The sequence below is a fragment of the Taeniopygia guttata genome, chromosome 1 (assembly GCF_048771995.1).
Source record: "Taeniopygia guttata chromosome 1, bTaeGut7.mat, whole genome shotgun sequence".
Lineage (NCBI taxonomy): Eukaryota > Metazoa > Chordata > Aves > Passeriformes > Estrildidae > Taeniopygia > Taeniopygia guttata.
Window position 1 is genome coordinate 14,422,824 of NC_133024.1, and position 20,540 is coordinate 14,443,363.

General features: G+C 49.4%; 1 protein-coding gene across 2 annotated transcripts in view; it reads right to left on the minus strand.

Annotated features, from left to right (window-relative positions):
* IGSF3 (immunoglobulin superfamily member 3) overlaps positions 1–20,540 on the minus strand; it is a 92,348-nt gene that overhangs the window by 25,787 nt on the left and 46,021 nt on the right. Inside the window, exons 3-5 of one of the 2 annotated variants that reach the window (XM_002193985.7) lie at positions 6,080–6,490; positions 4,924–5,313; positions 2,841–3,242 (exon numbers count right to left, since the gene is read on the minus strand). In XM_002193985.7, coding sequence (XP_002194021.6) covers positions 2,841–3,242; positions 4,924–5,313; positions 6,080–6,490 — 1,203 coding nt within the window. The remainder of the gene's footprint in view (positions 1–2,840; positions 3,243–4,923; positions 5,314–6,079; positions 6,491–20,540) is intronic. The other variant, XM_030263413.4, reaches the window with a different exon arrangement.

Consider the following 20,540-nt stretch of genomic DNA (forward strand, 5'->3'; position numbering starts at 1 on the left):
CGTGTCTGCCACTCTGCAGGCTGGTCAATATGTTTTGACTTGTCTACCCCCAGCACTCTGTTTGTTTAGAGGAGTTGAAATCAGCAGTCTATTAGTAATTAAAAGGTAACATATTCCAGTTAGCCAGTCAGGCTTACATATTCAGGCAGAGTATTTCCACTGCTCATTTGCTCCAAGCTGCAGAGAGAAACATTTTCTTCTCTTCCAATCACTTCAGTGTGGCCAGCAGATTTAGCAGGGACCTTGTTTTCTTCTGCCAACATCCCCAAGAAGCACTCCCCTCCTCAGAGGCTGCATGGGGCGTCCCACATGGGCTGACAGTTCCCCCTCTCCCTGCAGTGCTGACCACCCCAGCTCTCAGCAGAGCTGCCACTGCTTGAGGAGACCCCAGACAGTGCCCAGTCAAAAAAGGAACATCTTCTGGATCTGCATGGAGCTTCAGCCTGCCACTGGCTTGAAAAGATGAGCCAGGAGCTCCCTGCTGCTGCAGGCAGACCGGGCACAGCATGGAGCCCACCAAATCTGCACACTTCCAGCAAGTGCCTCTGCAACCCCACGGCGTCACCGTGCCAGAGCTCTGGGACGTGTAATTACTGAGAAAACAGGTCAATCTTCGGGATTAAAACCTCTCACAGCATGTTCAGTGATTACCCAGGAGGGCAGTGTGAGACTCAGGCTGCCTCCTCTGCAGAGCTGTTGTCTCTCAGCCTCATGTAAGTCCTCACCTTCAGACCCTGCAGCAGCCCTCCTGCCCCAGCAAGTGTGTTACCAGGACCAGCTCAGAGAAACCGTGAGCCAGAGAAGGCCCTGGAAAGCCAACTTAATTTCACCAAAACCAGCTGACTTCATTAAGTTAACTCTCCAGTTGGCCTGGGCAAGGGAGCTTCATAAAGTCATGCAGAAGCCAGGTATATTTCTCAGGTCTTCAACTCAGTTTTATGTAAAACCTCCTTACAAAAATACACCACTCCCTCACTCCCTCCTTCCGTGGCCAGACTGGGATTTAAGTCTGTGCCACGCACTCAAGAGCCCCAGAAGTTCAGGAACATCTGGTCTCTTCTGCCAGCACATCTCTCTCTTCTGGCTGTTGCTTCTGAACCACCCTGTGGTTAGAATTATGGGTTTGAACATCACCAGCTAAAAAGTTTCTTACCCTGGCAGTCTGGTAAACAATGAGAACTTAACTTGAAATGTGAGTGTCACTAAATTTACTGCATTTTTTTTCTAGGACCTCAGTTTCTGAAGCCATAAACCTCTCCTGCTTTTTCTTAGTACCCTGAATTTGAGTTTCTCAGGATATTGCAAAAACATGAAGCTGAACAAAAAAAAACCAAAAAAAACAGATTAAGAAGCAAAACAATATCAGTAGTTTCTCTACTATATTTCTGTGAGGTACTTCAGCATTGCTAATTAAAGAGACTTAAGAATTTCTTAAGACTAGGCAGAACATGCTCAACAGCCGCTGACTGAGGAGCGGAGTAGGTGGGACAACCTTTCTATCACATCTTCTGGAACTGCTGTGCACTTCTGAGCATCTTAAATTTTAACAAGAGTAGAAGTGACACATTTTAAAATCTCATTGCTTAATCTCAAGACTTTTAGAAGTGGCAGAGTAAAGGGAAGGGCTGACATTTGGGACTTGTAGCTGGCCAAATGCTGCTGACCTCATGAGGAAGACACCATTGAAACGAGATGAGAATCTTCCTTTAGTTCTTTACAAAAGAACATCCTCACCTGCTTTTGGAAGCTATACAGAAAAGATTTCTAAGTCCAGACAAAACAGCCTCTGAAAGGAGGTCAAAAGTAAAGGAGAGGAAAGGAAGAAAAAGGCAAGATTTTCATCAGAATACAATATGACTTTGAAGTCTGGTCTCACACACATCTTGTCAAAGCTTAAGATTAATACTTCAGAGTACCAATAAGAGCCACACAGTCCCCACCCTCCTGCCAAAATTCCTATGCCAACCTTTCAATACAGCTTCCTGATTGTCTTAGCCTTGGCATTCTGAAAATCAGTGGCCTCATAGAAGCAGTCATCCCTTCTTCAGCCTTCTGAAGATCACTTTTGGAACCAGCCCAAGAGGACCAAAGTAACTCACAATCCATGCACAATGTCAAAACTCCCTACCTGCCCTCTCCTAAACGGATGTGGTTTCACTGTGTTGGAACAGAGGAACCCCTTGGCAGAGCAGAGTACCAGCTGCAAATGATCCAAGGTACTGGTTTACTTTGGTTTACATGGGGGACCATGGCCCCGGGGCCCCCCACACCTCAAGTACATTGTGGTTCTGGGCCAGCACCTTAGTGCCTCCCTGCAGAGGCAGCGAGGACCGTTCCTGACTCACACTTAGAAAGAGATGCCCACCATTTCTGCCTTCTGGGCCAACAGATGCCCAGCATTCTGCACTCCTGATCTGATGAGGGCAGAAGTAAGGTTTACGTAGGGCAAGCAAGGAGGCTTTGATGTCCGTGGGCTGCCAGGGAAGCACCACCACTGCACTCAGCAAAACCCAGCTCCAGCACTGGCAGGACACATCACAGGAATGGCAGCCTCTCTCCTCTGAAGGACACTGGAAGCCCTATTCCTCTCCTCAGCCATTCCCTGCTCTGCTCCTGCCACAGCCACCCCTCAGACTTTGCCCCCACACACAAGGGTGCATGCAGGCATTTTGCACCATCCTATGAAGAGCCGTGGGCAGGCTGCTGGGTGCCTCCATTTGCTGGCAAGCAAAGGCAGGAGCGCTGAGAACAGCCTCAGTGATCTGCAGGTGACCTCCTGGGGGACGGCCAGGCACATGGGGGACCGTGGCCCCGGGGCCCCCCACGCCTCAAGTACTCACCCAGAGCAGTGATGGACACCGGGGTGCTCATGTGCCGCTCCCCAACCATCTGCCACTCCCCATCCAGTGTCCGTGTCCACTCGGCCACCCGGCACTCATAGTGGCCCTCGTCCGCCTTGACGCTGTTGAAGATCTCCAGGGTGAAGGAGCCGGGCCGCACCTGCTCCACCTGGATGCCCCCGTAGCTGCTGCGCTCCGCGTAGGCGGGGCCGGGGTGCAAGGTGCCCTCCCGGTCCAGACGCACGATTTCGCTGCGCCGGTTCAGCTTGTCCACCAGCTGCCAGGCGACCGAGAGGCGGCTCTGGGGCCCGAAGCCCGAGCGCACGTTGCAGCCAAAGCGCAGGCTCTCTCCCTCCAAGACATTGGTGGCGTTGTTGATTATCTCCAAGGAGATGCTGGTCTCTAAGGAGAGAAACGCATACACACAGCGGAGATGACACACACTCGCCACTGCTCGGGCTGCAAGAAGGACGCTGCTGGCCAGAGACGCTTTCCACCAGGTGCAGGAAACTGCCCACACGTTTGGGTCCAGGCACGTCTTAACCTCATGCGTGACCACATCCAAAAACAGCTGGTGGGCAGCGAGCTGCTCCTGGTGACTTGCACACTCAAGGCAGGTGTAGGCCAAAGCTGGGAGAAATCTCTGCCTACGGCTCAGGAGACATTGCCGTGTCTTCTGCTCACAGGTCCGGGATGGGACCTCAGCAAAACTTGAGGGAATTTCTGTTGCTACAATATGCACTGCGTGTGACTGGCTCTGCCAAAAAAAAAAAAGCTTCCAGCGCCCTGTGGCTTTTTCAATTCACGTCATCCTGATCACCATCTTGCCACATCCATTCCGACCAACACCTTTTGGGAGAAGCTCTCCCAGACTCTCACTGTTCGTGACACTATAGGTAGCTATCACTGTTTGGTAACGTTCAAAAGAAAAATCTGGTATCTTGAGCTTCCCAGAGGTGCAAGCCTTTGTGACTGGTTTTTCAGAGATACTGAGCGCTGGGTTACTGAGGTTACTCCTGCTGCCTTCCATCACAGTTATGTACACTTAGCACCCTTAAAAAAAATCATCACATTTGTTCCTACAGCTGGTGATTTATCAAAGGCAAGAATCAAATCTGTCTGAAAGGTGGCTGGGTCTAGAAACAATATGTTTTAGAAATTTGTCCAGTGCAAGATTTCTAGCTAGAGTGGTTTTCAAAGCCAAACAAATGAGACCAAATATCAGTAGGAGAAAAAAGAAATAGAATTTCTTTTGGAGAAATGAGCAGAGAAAAAAAAAGCTAGAGGAAAGGGCTGCATTTCCCTACAAATCTAGGAGGTAAGAGGCCAGTATAGCACAAAATCCTCTTGCAGCTGCCCTCTACTTGGTCCAAGCCCACTGCCATGGTAGCCTGGGCAACCCATGAAAGGTTCACCATGCCACGGCTACCAGAGTTTCAGAGAGCAAAACAAGGAATGAGTCAGTGGAATCTCTCCTCTCAACCTGTTATTTCTGTATTTACCATGTTTATCTCACAAATATAAAAGACATTTAAGGCAAGCCTCCAGTTGTTTTCACCAGAGCTGGCTGACACACAGTGACCAGGATGGAGCTCCATGCTGAAGAGCACTGGGGCTCAAGGAGCACACTTGGATTCTTCCAGTACAGCTGTCTTGCAAGACAGCTGAAGCACCATCACGTAACAGCCTGTAGGAACCTAACAGCTCCTAGGATTAACCAAGGCCAAGCTGGTCTTCTTGCTATGCTTGCTGAGTACTTTACAGAGCACCCAGCTCCCTGCAGAGCAAGGCCAGGAGCGAGATGTGAGGAGCAAGTCAGAGGCAGTCACGTGTACCTTCAGCTCAAGAACAGACTGCCAGCTTGGTGTCATTACCAAGGTGGGGGCATGACTCCCCACCTATGAACCTGACACACATCCCTCCTTTTCATCCCCTTCCCAACAACAGAAATACGTCCCACCAGCTGGGATTCCAAGCCTGAACAGCATGTGAACTCCTATCCTCCCTCTCTGTACTGCTGTGGTCTGGGCACATCACAGCTTTCCCAGTACAGCAATGCCCTCAGGAAGGGATGGGCACTTACTGAGTGGCATGACAGTGATGGGGATGTTCTTTGGCCGCTTGCTCTCCTTGTCAATGAAGTCTCCCGTCACGGTCTTCTCCCGCTCGGTCACGCGGCAGTTGTACTTGCCGCTGTCCTCCAGGCGCAGGCGGTAGATCTTCAGCACAAAAACGTTGTCGCTTTCTTTGGCCACCTTGAGCTGGCCCAGGGCCTCACGCTGGGCAAACTCGTTGTTGAGCACCGGCACGGCGTTAGGTCCCAGGCTGGCGATGAGGGAGCTGTTGAAGGCCCAGGAGATGGAGAAGTAGCGGTCGGGGACGTTCTGCGCCTCCAGGATGCAGCGGAACTCCACCGGCTCACCCACGATGTACATCCGCTTCTCCGTCTCCAGCCGGACGCTGAACTCCTTGTCTGGGGAGAGAGACTCGTGTCAGGATGGCAAAGCCCATCAGGAGAGTCAGTACATCTCATGTCAGGAGTTCACAACTTGCTACTCCCTGCATAGCCAATATCCCTCAGACAAGTACATCCAGAGGTAAAAAGGTTAGGGACTTGTTTTTGCTGTGGGAGACCAGATGGGCTGTGCTGCCAGAGAGGCACCTTCTTGCCCATCAAGCAAAGAGCAAGCAAAGGCTTCCTCAGTCCTACTCCCACCCTCCTCAGCCAGAGTCAAGAGGCAGAACCTTTGGGGATATCTGAGAGGAACAAAGAGGTCAGATGGGTTTTTAGATCCTCAGCAGGAACCTGTGCTAGGAGCTAGGAGAAGAATTTTGACTTGTAAATGGACCTTGTGCGATACAAAAGCGTTTGCTGAAATTTTTTGTTTTATTCCCTGCTGTATCACTCTTACCTCCTAACTTACCAAAATCCTCACTGTCTGTGCTAGCACCAAGTGCTTAAGATGTATGTTTTAGCTTCTGTGCCAGCCCCAGATCCCTGACCACATCAGGAGACAGGGCCTACCACCCAAGCCCCCTTGCTGCCCTTTGCTGACACTTCCCTTGGCTGCAGGCAGTGCCTGGGTCCTCCTCTGCCCTGTTTCACCCTGCCAGCAGCTCCCCAAGTGGGGCACATGGCAAAGCAGGGAGCTGAACCCCAGCCACCTAACACGGCACAGCCCCATTTTCCATCTCCTCCCACTGCCCAGCAAGGGAGAAGAGGCAGAGGAGACACTGACCAGTGGCTTGCACGTTGACGATGGCGCCCTGGGAGCGCTTGCGGGTCATGGCATACCAAGAATCGTCCGGGTCCTGGATCCACTCTGCTGCCTCGCAGTAAAACTCGCCCTGGTCTGACGGGTGGAGGTTGTAGATGGTGAGTTTGGAGGTGGTCTCCCCAACTTTGTCCAAGCGCACGTCGCCCGTGGCCTGTCGCTGGGCGTAGGCGCTGCCCGCCCGCAGGACGAAGTCGCGGCTGAGGGAGATGATCTCGACGGGCGCCTCGCTGCCGCGCTGCCGGTACCACGCGATGGAGACGTGGCTGTGCTGGGCTGTGCTCTTGGACACCTCGCACTTCAGCTCCAGGGAGTCGTGCTCCACCTTGTTCAGCGTCTGCGGGATGGCTGTCACCCGCAGCGAGTCCGGGATCACTGCAGCAGAGCAGGACAGAAACAGCCCAGAGTTAGCAACCACAAAATGCTGAGGGTAAAGGCCAAACACCTTTAGAGAGCTGGGGGAGAAGTTTCTTTTTACAGTTGCAATTAAACATTAAGTGTAAGCAAGGCTATGTTTAGACCCTAAGAAGAAGACAAGTGTCCCCAAAGCCTTTGACCATGACCTGCAGCACAAGCTCCAAACATGGTTCTTAAATTCCTGCTCAGTGGGCCCCAGAAACTGAACAGGTTTTTTCACCACACTGCAGAGCAGGACAGTTTATTGTATTAATTTCTCATCAAGGCATTTCGTCCCTCCATCATGTGCCCCCCAGCATGTTCTGTGACACCCCCCCTCCCCCTTGCCCACATCCTTCAGCCTCAGGCATGGTCTTCACCCCTCCTCAGCCACTGGTGGGGCCAAACCAAACATACCCAGTTCCTTTAATCTTCCCTTATAAAAAAGTCAGGAGATCAAATTCCCTTCTCCAAAGCTTATATTGTTTCACTTTTAATGACCCCCTCCGGCCCCAAAGGAAGCAGTTTCTGCATTCAGAGGGAACTGGCTCCTCTAAGGGCAGCAATACAATTGCATCCTGACCAGCACATCAAGGCACTCGGTAGTAAAACTGCTGGCTACTTTTCCACTTGACTAACCAGAGGAAAGTAAGTACAGTTGCTAAAATCAGGATGAAAACCAGAAACTGCACCATTCCAACCTTACTAGGATTTAGAGAGAGGTTTTACCACCAGCAGATAAGACTTTTTAATAAAGAAGCCTTTCTAGACTTTGCTGTCTCAAGAAATATCACGTGGAAAGAAGAACGTAAACCTTCTCCCCAGCTCTGCAGGCAAAGAAGTGTTAGTGAGCCTGTTAATGCCCACAGTTTTGCCACATGCCAGTGAAATATAATTAACATATCTCAGTTTGGTTTCATTGACAGCACTGGATGGTTTGACAAAATTAGCTGAGCTGCCAGAAGCTGCATCTGTTTCATTCAGGCACTGCTACAGAGAGCAATGAGCTGCAATGAAGACAACCACTGGGATTATTTATGGCAGAAAAGTCAAAATCAGAAGAGGACAAGAAAAAAAGGAACAAGTTGGGAGTAAATGAGAGAAAAATCTTCCTACATCCAGTCCAGATGGGAGCATTTTCTTCTACTACACGTTCACCACCCCAGTTACTGCCTGACAGGAAAAGTACCTTGTAAGGTGGTTGTCTCTGTCCCTGTGACCACCACACATCTACTCCCTCCCTTCCCCTCATCCCTCTCACTGGAACTCCCATCCCCTGCTCGCTGGCAATAGTTTCTGGCCAGGATCCTTCTTACTTCATTTTTCCCCTTATCCCTGACTCCCAAACAGTGGTGACAGCAACAACTAACCTTGCCAGTTCACAATGCCTGCACAACATGCTTTAAAATTCTCATTTCAAACTTTACGGAGTAATTTTCACAGATGCAAGGCTCCTTTCTCTTCATCCTCCAGCCATGAGCTCTTAAAACTTCTCATGTGTTATTTAAATAAATTAAGCCTCATCATCATCATCTTGCTGGAGTGACTTTCCTGAGGAGATGCTTTGAATGCAGAGCCTCTCTGCAACAGCTTACGGGGTGAAGACAGGTACCTGTGAAGGAAACATGCCTGTCCTCCCCCAGTCTGAGAGCCCTGCATACCCCAGCAGTTCCCTGTGTGCCCCCAGCCCTGCTCAGCAGCACAGCTGCTCTCTGGGTAAGCACAGGGAGCTGCTGACCCCAGGAGCCTGTCTGGCTTTGCAGGACAAGCCAGGTCATGCTCTCAGAGGGGACAGGCACTTGGCCTGCCAGACGTGGAGCTGCCCACTTCCCGGGAGTAATACAATGGGAAGAAGCCTGTCTGAAGGCTGGGTCTCAGGCAAGCACTTGCCACACCATTCCCCGAGCATGTTGGAGGCTAGCACAGACATAATTTTGCCAGCTGGAACCATGACTTTGTATTTCCAGGTCATAACCTGGCTGGAAGGTCAGCATCCTTTATCCCAGATAGGCAAGTTTTTGCAAAGTGCACTCCTGGAGAAAAATTAGGAGGTGTTAGCGCATGGTTAATGCTGTAATTTAACTGTGGTAACACCTGACACACTGTGCTGCATTCCTCCTGCTACTTTACTTTAAAAAGCCAACCAAGATCCTCCTGATTAGAGGAACTGGTAAGACCTTTTGGGTTACACACAGCCTTCAGGCTGTTGTCTTACGTCAGCATGGCAGGGACATATTTTCAGTCAATGCCACCTTCCTAACCAGGAGGACTTGACATATATTGATAAATGAAAGCCCCGTTTTCCAAGGATCAGATGATCAGGGAGGAACAAGCCAGAGCCCTGAGGTGGCTGGGACAGTGGGGAGGCTCTGTGCTTCACACCATCACTCTCATTCTTGGCCAGTGATGCACAAACAGCAGTTTTATTCACACTGTAAGATGTGCCTCGGTGCTGTGTTCAGTCAGGGGGGAAGGTGGTAGGAGAAGAGAAAATGCCATTCCCAAGGCACAGACCCCACTGGCCTGCACCAGCAAGGGGTGACTGAGAGGGACCTCATCAATGTATGCAAGTGTCAGAAGGGCAGGCATCAAGAGGGTGCAGCCAGATGGTGCTGAGCAGTAGAAGGAGAGAAACATGAGAAAAAACTTCTTTTCTGTGAGGATGACAAGAGCACTGAAACTGTCTGCCCAGAGAGGCTGTGGAGGCTTCTTCTCTGGAGATACTCAAAAGCCTTCTGAACACAACCCTGAGTAATGTGCTAATGTGCTTTTGGGGACCCTGCTCAAGCAGGGAGACTGGACTAGACAATTTGCAGTGGTCCCTACCAATCTCACCCGTTCTGTGACTCCGTGTGACAAGAGAGCTACAGGCATGGCTTAGCCCATCAGGCAGGAGCAGACTAGGGCTGCAAGTCACAGAGAAAAAAGGGAACACCAGGAAGGTGCTCACCAGGGCAGGACAGAGCATGCAGGATGTGCATTCTCAGAAGAGCAGTTCCTCCCAAGCCAGTCACCCTGCTCAGGTGTCACAGACTGCATATCAGGACACGAGTGAGTCTTAGCACAGTGCTCACCTGGGAGCCCTGGCTCTGCTGCCAGCCACCCACTCACCCTGCAGCCACCTGCCACAGGAAGCACCAGGGCTTCTGGGGACGCTCTGCAAGCTGAGCTCCACTTGAAAGCAAGGACAAGCTTAGACGAGAGTCACCTCCCTGTATGAAAGGGAGCAGAGCCACACCTGAATCAGAGCCAAGTGGGATGCTGCAGGACACATCCTTTTGCTCTTTCTCACCCAGCTCCTGCCTGTTTCCCTCTCCCTCTCCCTCTCCTCTCCTCTCTCAATGTGCCATCCAGGCAGCATTCTTTGCACTTCCCCCAGCATCCAGCCTTGCTTCCTCCTTGTCCCCAAACACAAGTCCATCCCTGCAGCTGCTATGACCCTCTGCAAGTGTCAGCAGAATTCCCTTCTCTTCAGCACCAAGGTTAGGTTTGGCAGCAAGCAGCTGGACAAGGAGAGGAGTGATTGAAAAGCAATTCCTGTCAGCAAATCTACTGTGCTATCATCCCTGAGCCAGTCACAGCTGACAGCTTTGAGCTTGTACTTACAACACTTAAGAGCAAGGCATACAGCATCTCCTGTGATTCCCCAGGCCACAGGTCACTGCAGAGGGCGCTGGATGGGCTGCTGAGCACAGGGTGCTCACAACCACCACCAAGTTTTGAAAGCTCCTGAAACATTAAATATAAATATTTCCACTAGAGGGTGTCAGGGACTCAGCCAGGGAGAGTCCCAGGAGGAGCTCAGAGCTGCTCCCCACTGGCCAGGGCAGCCCTTCTCAGCAAGCCTGCACACCCAGCTCCAGTCAAACCCACCTCAAATGCACACACACATGATCAATGAGAACTCAGTCAGCTAATTACGGCTCATTTCAGGACAAGGAACTGGCTTACAGACTCCCAGAAAACAGGCTGGGAGCAGAAACTGGAGTTCCCAGGTGTGCACTTGGTGCCACTCCTCAACACACTTTCCTCCAAGCCCCAGGACAGGCTCCAGGCTTCCAGCAGCTCCCAGTGCCAAGCTGAACTCTGCCCACGCTCAGAAGGATGATCCAGGTGTCTCACTTTTCCCCAGCCTGGCCCTGGTTCATCCTTGGGTCTCCAAAACCCCAGACACCTTCAAGGGGTAGGTTATGACAGCATTTATGAGCCAACACAAAGCAGAGATCTATCTACCAATGTTTTCTCTACTCCCAGGCAAGGCAGCAAACCTGCCTGAGATTCCTTTCCTTGCTAAGTGATGCAGGAGGAGCATCAGGCTGGGAGCCAGAGGCTGGTGAAACAATGCTGTGAAAATCACTTAGCACCACAGCAGCCTTACACTTCAGGCTCCTCAGGAGTAGAACAACTTAGACAGGCTACCCAATACAGCTGGACCACCTCAGGGCCACTGCAGAACAAGCAAAACCCAGGAATCTCTTCTTCCCTTTGATTTCCTTACAGCTTTTACCCACTGATACACTTTAAGGACACTCCATGGTGCTACCCTGTGCCCCCAGCTGCCTGCTTCATGCCACCTGGACAGAGCTAAGCTTACCAAGTACCAGGTGTGAACTATTTAGGAAGAGCAAATACAGGTATTCCCTACCTCTAAGAAGCTATTTCTAGCCAAGACAAACACCCTGGATTTTGCAGTGAATTAGTGCAAAAGATGTGTTTCCATCTGTCCCACAACATCTTGTTGCCCCATAGGGATCACAGCTCAGCACCAATAAACCTTCCAAAACAAGATGCTCAAGGGGAGCAGCAATGTCAGAGCTACCCCGGTCAACCCAGAGGTGAGCACTGGGAGGCACCTGAATGGCAACGAGGGTGGGAATATGAGGAACAGGAACACAGCACTTTGTTATTAGACTCTGCAAAATCTGCTAACCTTTCTGTGGCCACCCACACCATCCCAGGGAAGGAGGCAGGGTCTGCCACCAGGGACACCCTATTGCTACAGGAGCAGCTGGAAGGGACCTGTTGTCTCCCAGTCCCTGGAAGCTCTCAGGGATCCATGCTCTTTACATCCCTCCCCCACAGCACTATTGATTCCTATTCTGTACAGGATCCAGTACGTGTGCAGGTGTGCAGTGGGAGGGAGGGGGTGGTGGTAAGGCAGGAGCAGTACCTAGATTAGCAGTGTGATCCTCTGGAGCCCTCCTGCCTGGCAATTAGCTGTACATGCTGATCCATACCTGCTGCAGCACCAGGCACTCCTCCCTGTCAGTCAGGAGCATGTGCAGCGCCTTCAGCAGGGAGCAAACACACACCCTGTCACGCTGCAAAACTGATGAAGACCCTCAATGTCACCTCTGCAAGAGGGAAAAAAATCTGAGCTGATCACACCATTGCTAGCATCTCTTTAGCTTGTCTTAATTTTAAGCACCAGCTAGAAACTCTCAGGTGGCTGCAGACAGAGGAAAGCTTTGTTTCTGCTGCTGCTGGTTGTAAGTTCCCTCCACTGCCCAAGGTCCTACCTGAGGACCAGAATTTGAGAAGTAACACCTACCACCCCAAGAGGTATTTTCACTGTGACTGAGGGTGCAGGGTCTCTGTGCAGAACTTTCTCTCTTCTCCTCCTTGCCTACCAACATATAGCCACAGGCTCTGGTTACCACAGGGAAAAACAGGTATTAATAGTCTGGTTGTCTGGGGATTACTTTCCTTCAGCAAAGCCCCTTCTGCACTGAAAAATAAGGGTAAGTTAAAGGCAGATAAATACTAGCAATTGTTTAACTAAACTAAAAAAGAAGTCATACACTTCTCTGAAATAGCGAATTCCTTTCAAGGTCCTGCAAGATTCTTTAGGCCACACTACTGCTGTGGCCTAAAGAAAAGCAGTCAAAATGTAATTTTCATCTTCATGGAAATATTTAAATCTTTTTCTAAATGAGAAGTTTAACAACAAAGTCCTTCCAGCTGCAACTCAATCCAGAAATGGATAGTGAAGCACTGAACTCACTCTCACTCCTATCACTGCAGCATCCTATGGTAAGAGCAGGAAAAAACAATAATAAAATAACACATCCCCAGGTTGCATGCTTGCAGCTCTTTTAAAAGGGCAGTTTGCTACTGATTGAGCTGCTGGCAGAAGACAGGAGGGGAGCTGAAGAGTTAAGTGAGACAGCATGGCAGTTGTTTCACAGCAGCAGTAATAAATCCTCCGATTACAATGGTATCCTTGTTGGTACATTAACGACTGCCTGGAATGATTATGCCAATAGAAATGCATCTCCCAATGCAAGTGGGTGAGTTCAAGCAGCAAGTGAGAAAAGGCACAGGAAAATAAAAACCAAACAGAAGTAACTAATGTAGGAGAAAGGGGAGAAGGGAATCCAACAGAAGATGCAAGAAGTGGAAATTAGGTCAGCTCTCTGACTCAGGGCCTGAACTTCTCCATGCCTGTCAGGGCTCCGCTAGTCACACGTCCAGCCCGCCCATCTGAGGCTGTGGCTGTGCTCCCTGCCAGGCAGTGGCAGAGGGTCCCACTGCACAACCTGCTCCATGTCTCCACAATGCCCCTTACAAGAGGTGCTTCCCGCACATCTGAGCTCTGTGAGACCCCTCAGATGTCATGGACAGAAGCCAACACACCCACCCCAGGCACACAGGACAGCAATGCTCTCCTGCAGCCTCCCCAGCCCCACACAAACCCACAAGGGTCAGCAGCAGGTACCCCAGGACCCTATCAAAAACCCCCTCCCTGTGCACCCAGGGCAGGAGTGCAAGGGGAGCAGACGTGCTCAGCCCCAGTTCTAGCTTGTCCTTGATGGACCTGGGAGAGTTGAAGCTTTCTAACTTCTCACAGGTGCTTCACATCCAGGAAAAAGGACAGCTGCCCACCCCTTTTCCTTGGGCTTTATTCTGGGGCTCCAGCCCGACCAGTCCCACTGTTTGTATAATTCCTTTGAGTACGATGCTTCCCCTGACTGCTTTGGGTGCAGTGTGGCAGGTGCTGGGAGCACACTCACAGCCCTTGCCCTCAGCCAATGCTGCTTTTGGGAACAGCAGAAGCCAGACTCCTGCAAGGAAGCTCCTTCTCCTCTATCCACCCCTGTCCCAAAGCATCCCAAGGAGCATCTGGTTATTAGGACAGCTAATTTAGGTGGAAAAGTTCAAGCGACCTCATTAAAATTAAAGAAACCAGAAAGGGGTGGAAAAAGGACAAGGCAGCACCCAGCACTGAGAGTCATCATTTGTTGATTAAGCAGAAATTATCTGGAACGTCAGCAGAGCAAACCCTGATGACAGCAGCCCAAAGGGCAAAGACATTGAGGACAGAGAGGCAGCCAAGAAGTGCCATGAGCTGGGTGTGTGGCAGACAGCACAGGAATTCATCCCTGCTTCCACCTCCCAGCCAGCTCAGGGAGGAAAACCTTTATTCCCTCACATATGTACACTTTTTTTTTGCAATCCTGCTCTGAGAGGTAGATTCGCTCTGCAGGGACTGTGCAAATCAGTCTGCAAGTAAAAAATAGCCTTGAGGAGGTGGCAGAGATGACACCCAAAAGGACACGGATATTTGCTGCTCTGCAACAAGGAAGCTTGTGCTTGGTAAAAGGCTGGATTTCCCTTCCCAACTACCCAGCACTTGGCAGGAGGTGGTTCCTGACGAGGCTCTGTGGCCACAGAAGCCCCAGGCATGATGCAGGCACACTATGGCACTGCCCTGCTCTCACAGCTCTCCCAGAGGTGATGCTCACACCCTGGCTCTGCTCGGGGTGATGCTGGCCCCGGGGCTTGTCCCTGCCCCAGCTGCTGTGCTCAGTGACACCTGGCCAGGCTACCAGCCCAGCCCAGCCCCACCAAGCACCCCATAGACCCCTCCAAAACAAATCCTGGGGGAGACACCCAGGGTGGGCAGCAGCGGGCTGCAGACCACCATGTGCCACACCAGCCTCTCACCTGTGGAGGCAATAACCTCCAGCAGCAAGCCAAGGTGAGACAGACCACAAACCCCTCCTCTGCCTCCCTCCCTCCCACAATCTCACCTCTGTGAGGGTTTAGCTCTCCTGCTGATCCCAAGCACCAGCAGCTACTGCAGCTTAAAGCAAGCCTAAGCCACACAAACACGAGGGCAGAGCGCATCAGCACGCAACTCTTCCACCGAGGGTTAAGCTGATGTGTTTTACTTAACAGCACTTGTGAGCTAAGAGCAGGGATGTGGGAATTTGCTGTGGCTTAAACCAGCACAGGGCAACCTGCTAAGCCACAGCCTCCTGGAGCCTGCAGGACAGGCGGGGAAAGCAGAAAAGGACCAAACACAGAGCTAATGCAGCCTGGGCTCCTCTGAAGCTGTGCAGGCAACACTGTCTTAATGTTTTACACTTCTGAAGCTGAAGTTAAGAAATGACAGAAATAGGAAGCTTAGAAAATCCTCTTTTCTCTGATTTTTTAAAAAGCCTGATTCCATTCCACCTAGTGCACTTAGGCAGGCAGGCAATACGAACAGCTGAACAAGGAAAGTCGTGTAGTACCATTTCAATACACAGCCAGGCCACATTCCCCCCGGACTATAATAATGTTTGTGGTGCTTCATAGTCAGGTAAGTCACCCTTCTCAAAAATCAATTTTCAAGGAGGATTCATTCTCCTCTACCTCGGCTACACAAGCAACACCAGGAGATAAGAGCACAAGAGCTGCTTTCAGAGATTAGTGCCCCCACTTCAAGAGCTCGGCAGAGATCACACAGGAGGTCAAGGTGTGCACGTGAGAGCTGGTTTTCCTTCACTTATTCAATAAGGAAGGTTTTGAGATCAGCAAGCATCTCTCTCCCATCTGTCTTTGGGCACCTAACCTGTCCCCAGAGGTGCAAACCCACAATCTCAACTTCCAGTATCCCCTTCTGTCCTACTCCTTAGGCTCAGCAGTGCTTTACTTTTGTCTCCAGGGCAAGACAACACAGACCAAGGCACACCTGGGAGATGGTTTTTGCAAGCAGAATCTGAGTCTATCCCCTCCAAAGCCCACTTTTCTGCTGAACACACAAGAATGGAACATTTCAATGCTCACAAGAAAAGTACCAAAGAAAGCACAGAATTAGGCTTTACTCTCTATTATTACAGCTAAAATTCCTGTTCAGCCCAGGTCTGGGTCTCAAGTTCCCATGGAAAGACAAAGAAAGAACACTGGCATCTTGATGCACAGACAGGGAAGAAGAGAATCACACCCTTCACATGCAGATTACAGAGAGACATAGGATAGTTAGTAGATTAGAAGAAGTTTCGAAATCTAAGGCAAAAAACAAACCCATACAAACTAAGACAGTGGAAATATTTTCTTCATCTATCAGTTCTGTTTAAAGCATGGAAATTATTTGTAACATATTTTTACAAACACATCTTCACCAGACAATAACCATCTAGTGAGCCACAAAGTCAGCATGAGCTGGAGGGATTTCTGGAAGCTGGAAGGAAGGGTGCTGGCTCTTTTGCATATTTCCAAGCTACTTTCTTCCAACAAGGTTTTGGCAGGTCAGAACTGTTACTCTGAAGCTGGCACCTTCATAATGAATAAAAGGCACAGTCTGGCTCTTGCAGGATGGAGTCCAAGCTCCCCAGACACAAGGACCACCTGCTCTTCTCCTTTACTAGAAACTGAGGAAAGCAGAATTAAGATGAATAAAGCAAATTCAGCCAAACAGTTGACAGCCTTCTGCCATCTGGTCAAGATAAAGCAAGGTAACATGCACTTTTTCTAATCTGTTTTCTTGAGGAGTTTATTTTCTACTGTACTTCTGCAGTTTGGCTTCTTACTCACATGGCTATGGTCATCTCTCCTCCCCAAGCTTTGTCTATTCAGGTGGTGGTAATTTCAGGGACAGAGGATAAGTAAAAAGGAAGTGAAATGGCTCTGCTTCAAACCTTTGGGCTTTCTGGACTGCAAAAAGTGTAATTGTGTAGCAATAAGCTAGTCTGGAAAACCTAATGTGATATATACAACCGGTTGACTTCCTGCATGAGAGTGTCTGGCACCTCTGCATTAGTACCTTTCAATAAATGAGTTTATTTTTATATGCACTGATCTCAGCAGCACAGACAGGCCACTGATGGTTACAGTCAGAAGGAAAAGCTCAGTCTTCAAAAATACAGGTAGGTGTCCTACACCACAGTGCTCCATGCTTTCCAGGACACCCCAATTCCTTTTAAGGAGACTGTGGGCATTTAAAAATAACTGTTCAGGAAATAAATCTCTCATTAAAATAAGCAGAAGACGCTTCTGGCGCACCTATCATTAACCCAAAGGCACACAGTGCATCAAAGCAGTGCATTAAGAAACCCACTCAAAACAGTAAAGAAAATAAGTCACGAAATAAACTAGTAAATAGGAAGTTTCTATGATGTCTCCAGTGCAGGATCAATAGCACTGACTCCAGCAGAATTTCGCATTTTATTTTTAGGGCCTGCAACCCTTCTACTGGTAAAGCCTCTGAATGAGAGCCAAGTGCAGTTGACACACTCCTGTCCCCAGATCCACAGACAGCTCCCACAGTTTTCCCACTCTGTGCTTGTTTCACCATGGCATCTGAGTGCAAAAGGCTCTGCAAGCTGCCAGCTTCCCAGCTGCTGCTCCCTACCCTGCAGGTAAATGGCAAAATGGCCAGCATGAAGCATCTCACTCAGGCTGCTCCCCAGGAATGCCCTGGGCAGAGGTAGGCTCTGGAGTTTAACTGGCTGAGGCACCCCGGGAGAAAAGGCTGGGAAGAGCAGCAGACACTCTGCTGGTTGCTGTCAGCTCAGCAGATGGAGGAAAGCACAGTATAATGGAAACACCACCAACTCACATCATCCTGAAATGACTCTGGAGCAGAGGGAGGGCGAGGGAAGTTCTAAGCAGTTTCAGAGAGATCTCTAAATGTGCTGGGCTGCTGTGAAAGAAAAACAAGGGAGCAAGACAGAAGATAATGCTTTTAAGACTGCTGAAAGACAAGAGTCTTCAGGAGAGGCTCCTCAGCACTGCAAGACTCTGGGACAGTTCCTCTTTCCATCTTCACCTTTTGTACCAGCCTCTGGCTGGTAAATGTTCTCAGGTTGACCCGTTCCTACAGATATTTAGGTTTCCAGAGGAACAGCACCACCTGGCAGTGTAGTGTTTGCACCTGCCTCCCACCTAACTTCAGCAAGTGGCCACTACTTTGAGAATGGCTAAAGTTCTCAAAATGAGAGGGAAGGCAGCAGTTCAAGAATAAGTTTTGCAGATTTCATTAAATAGCTGGAGAAGCAGAAGAGATATCCACCACATACTAATATTTCTCTGTGGAAAACAACGAAATGTTTGGTCAACCCTCAGACGCCAAAGAAGTCACTTGGAAAATGACCATGGGGGTATGGCAATCAGGGAAAAGTGGTGACTGCACTCTTTTAGATACTTAGCAATTCAACCATGAAGCAAAACCAAACTTCAGTAGCTCTTCTGCCCACATTTATTCTTCTTTCTTTTATGAAAATGTCCAAAGTTAGCACTGGTATCAGCATTCTATCCTGTCTAAAACAAGGAATCCACTCAAACAAAAAAACCCACTGAAGATAGACTGAAGAGTCTTGTTTTGTGGCATAGCTAGGACACGTCTTCCCTTCTTGCTTATCACTGTTTTGTTCCCTGTAACAAAGCAGGACAGCTTTAAAGGCTATCATATTTCAGATCACAGCTAAATTCCTATAAACACAGCCTTCAAAAAGGAAGGGAAGAGCTTTAGACTGTTCCTTTTCTTCTGTTACATTAAAATGGTACAAAGGGTTTTTTTTCCTTTTCCCACGTAATTATTCTGGTGGGGTTTTTTTATGTTCTAAAATCTTCGCTTGAGCACATTAGGTATTCAAGTCTCCTGTGCCCTGGCAAACTCAAGGGTGACTGAAGAACTAGTGGAATCATGACAGCACAGATAGGAGAGTGGGAAATCAATACATAAGGGAAGAGAGCTTCAACTGGACTCTTGCAGGTCCTATTAACAAGCACACTTGGAAAAGAAATTCCTTGGGAAACACCCTTTTACCTGTGGCCTGTTAGCAGAGATGGTCACACCTGAGGCTCCAAACAGCTCTTTTAGCCTGTTTCTTTGAAATGCCACCTCTCTACAGCAAAACAGACTATATAGCAACATTGTACACTGCTGCCCCAAAATAAGCAGGGAAGAGATTAAAATAAAAACCAAACAAAGCAAACATCCTTGTTTAAGAAAAATGTTGATTCTTCTAGCCATCACTGGAAAAAAAACCAACCAAACAACAACAAAAACCACAACACAAAAGAGACAGAAAGCTATTTTCACATAAAATTCATTGCAAGTTTATTTGAGTACTCCATCATCATCAGACATTCTGGATCTATTAAGGTCTGGTTTATGCCAGAGAAGTCCACACAAAGTGATTTCAGTTAAACTAATGCAGCCTCTTATCCTTGCTGTTAAAACAGGTATTTGTAGCAGATTTTAATCCATGCAGTTCACCTTGTTAATTTCAGGAATTTAAGGGGTGGGGGTAATAAGACTGTGGAAAAGATACACAGGCAAAGTGCAAAACTCACTACCTCACACATTGCAAGTGAAAAGCTAATTCCTTTCATGCCACCAATGCACATTAGGCCCCCAAGAGTACCCAGCAACAGTATGAGGAAAATGTGAAGATTAAATTCCTAGGAGGCTGACAAATGCTCCCCCTTTATCCAGAGCTGCTGAGGTACAACACTACCACACTGAGAACACTGAGAACACAGCCTTCCACTTGCTTTGGGTAAGCCTGGCTTGGGAACTCTTTCCTATGGCCCACAAGATGTTTGCCTGTGGAAACACAGGCTGAGAGTGGGTAAGAGGCATCCTCATCCCCGAGAAATGTGTCATGTTCACCCTGAACACAGCAGTAGAGACAGAGTGGGTGGATGTGCAGCTTAACAGGGGCTACCAGCACTGGCTTGCTGAGTTTCACCTCCACCAGTCTCCTCCTACCTTTTTTTCCCCTGCATTTATTTTAAGCAATTAGGTCCCTGTGATTCAATGTTTTTCCTTTAAGGAAAAGAGTCACATATCTATTTTCTACCTTTACAGCGTAGAGGTGACTGCTGTGGTTTTGCCCTAGGTGCAGACCAATACACTACTGAGAGAGATTTTGAGACAGGGCTTTCCACTGAACTATGAAGCACTGGCTCCCTCCTGGAAATGTAATTTACACAGAAGGACTGATGCATGCATGGCTGGTGGATGGCAGCAGGACTGTCCCTGCTGGGAGTCAGGCACACCCTAAAGAAATTGCTCCAGGGGGAAAGGAGGAAAAGCAAGGTCAACCAACTCAGTCCTTCCCCATTCTGCAGTGCACAGCTATAGCACTGAAGACCCCAGCCTGGTCTGGAGCAACCACATTCCTCCACCTGCCTGTCCATGGGTCAGACCTGACCTCCCAGAAATGCAAACAACATCACACCTCTCCAGAGCAGACTCTGACATGTTCATCCATCAGAGCCATGTCCTAACCAAGCCACGAAACCTCCCACAGTGCCAAGGACCTACACAAAACCAGGTGACCACCTTACAAATCCTCTTAGCAGCCCAACAGGAGGTTGGCTCCTCCTTAGCAAGCAGGATGCCCTGATCCTTCTTTCCCAAAACCACTAACCACTTCCACTGACACAGCACAACAGACCAGAACAAGGCAGACAGCCCCCTGCAGCACAACACTTTTGGGTGGAAAATGGCAGGATTTTCCCAAGGTGTGATCAAATGGCTGTGCAACCCCAGGCAAGCACTGAATCACTGCCTCTCCAGCCTCCCTGCATCTGGAACAAAAGCCAGCAGTGCCCTGGGAGAGGCTTTGCTTACTGTCCATGCAGCAGCTCCCAACACATCCCAGAAAGGAAAGGCTGGATTGTAACCTGCAGCCCCAGAGACACACAAAAGGAGGACACCATCAGCTTTACACACTCAGGAAACTTCACCTCACTGGGAAAATAATTGCAAGGTTTGGGCTGTGTTTGTTTTTCCAAAGCCCCAGTGGCTGTC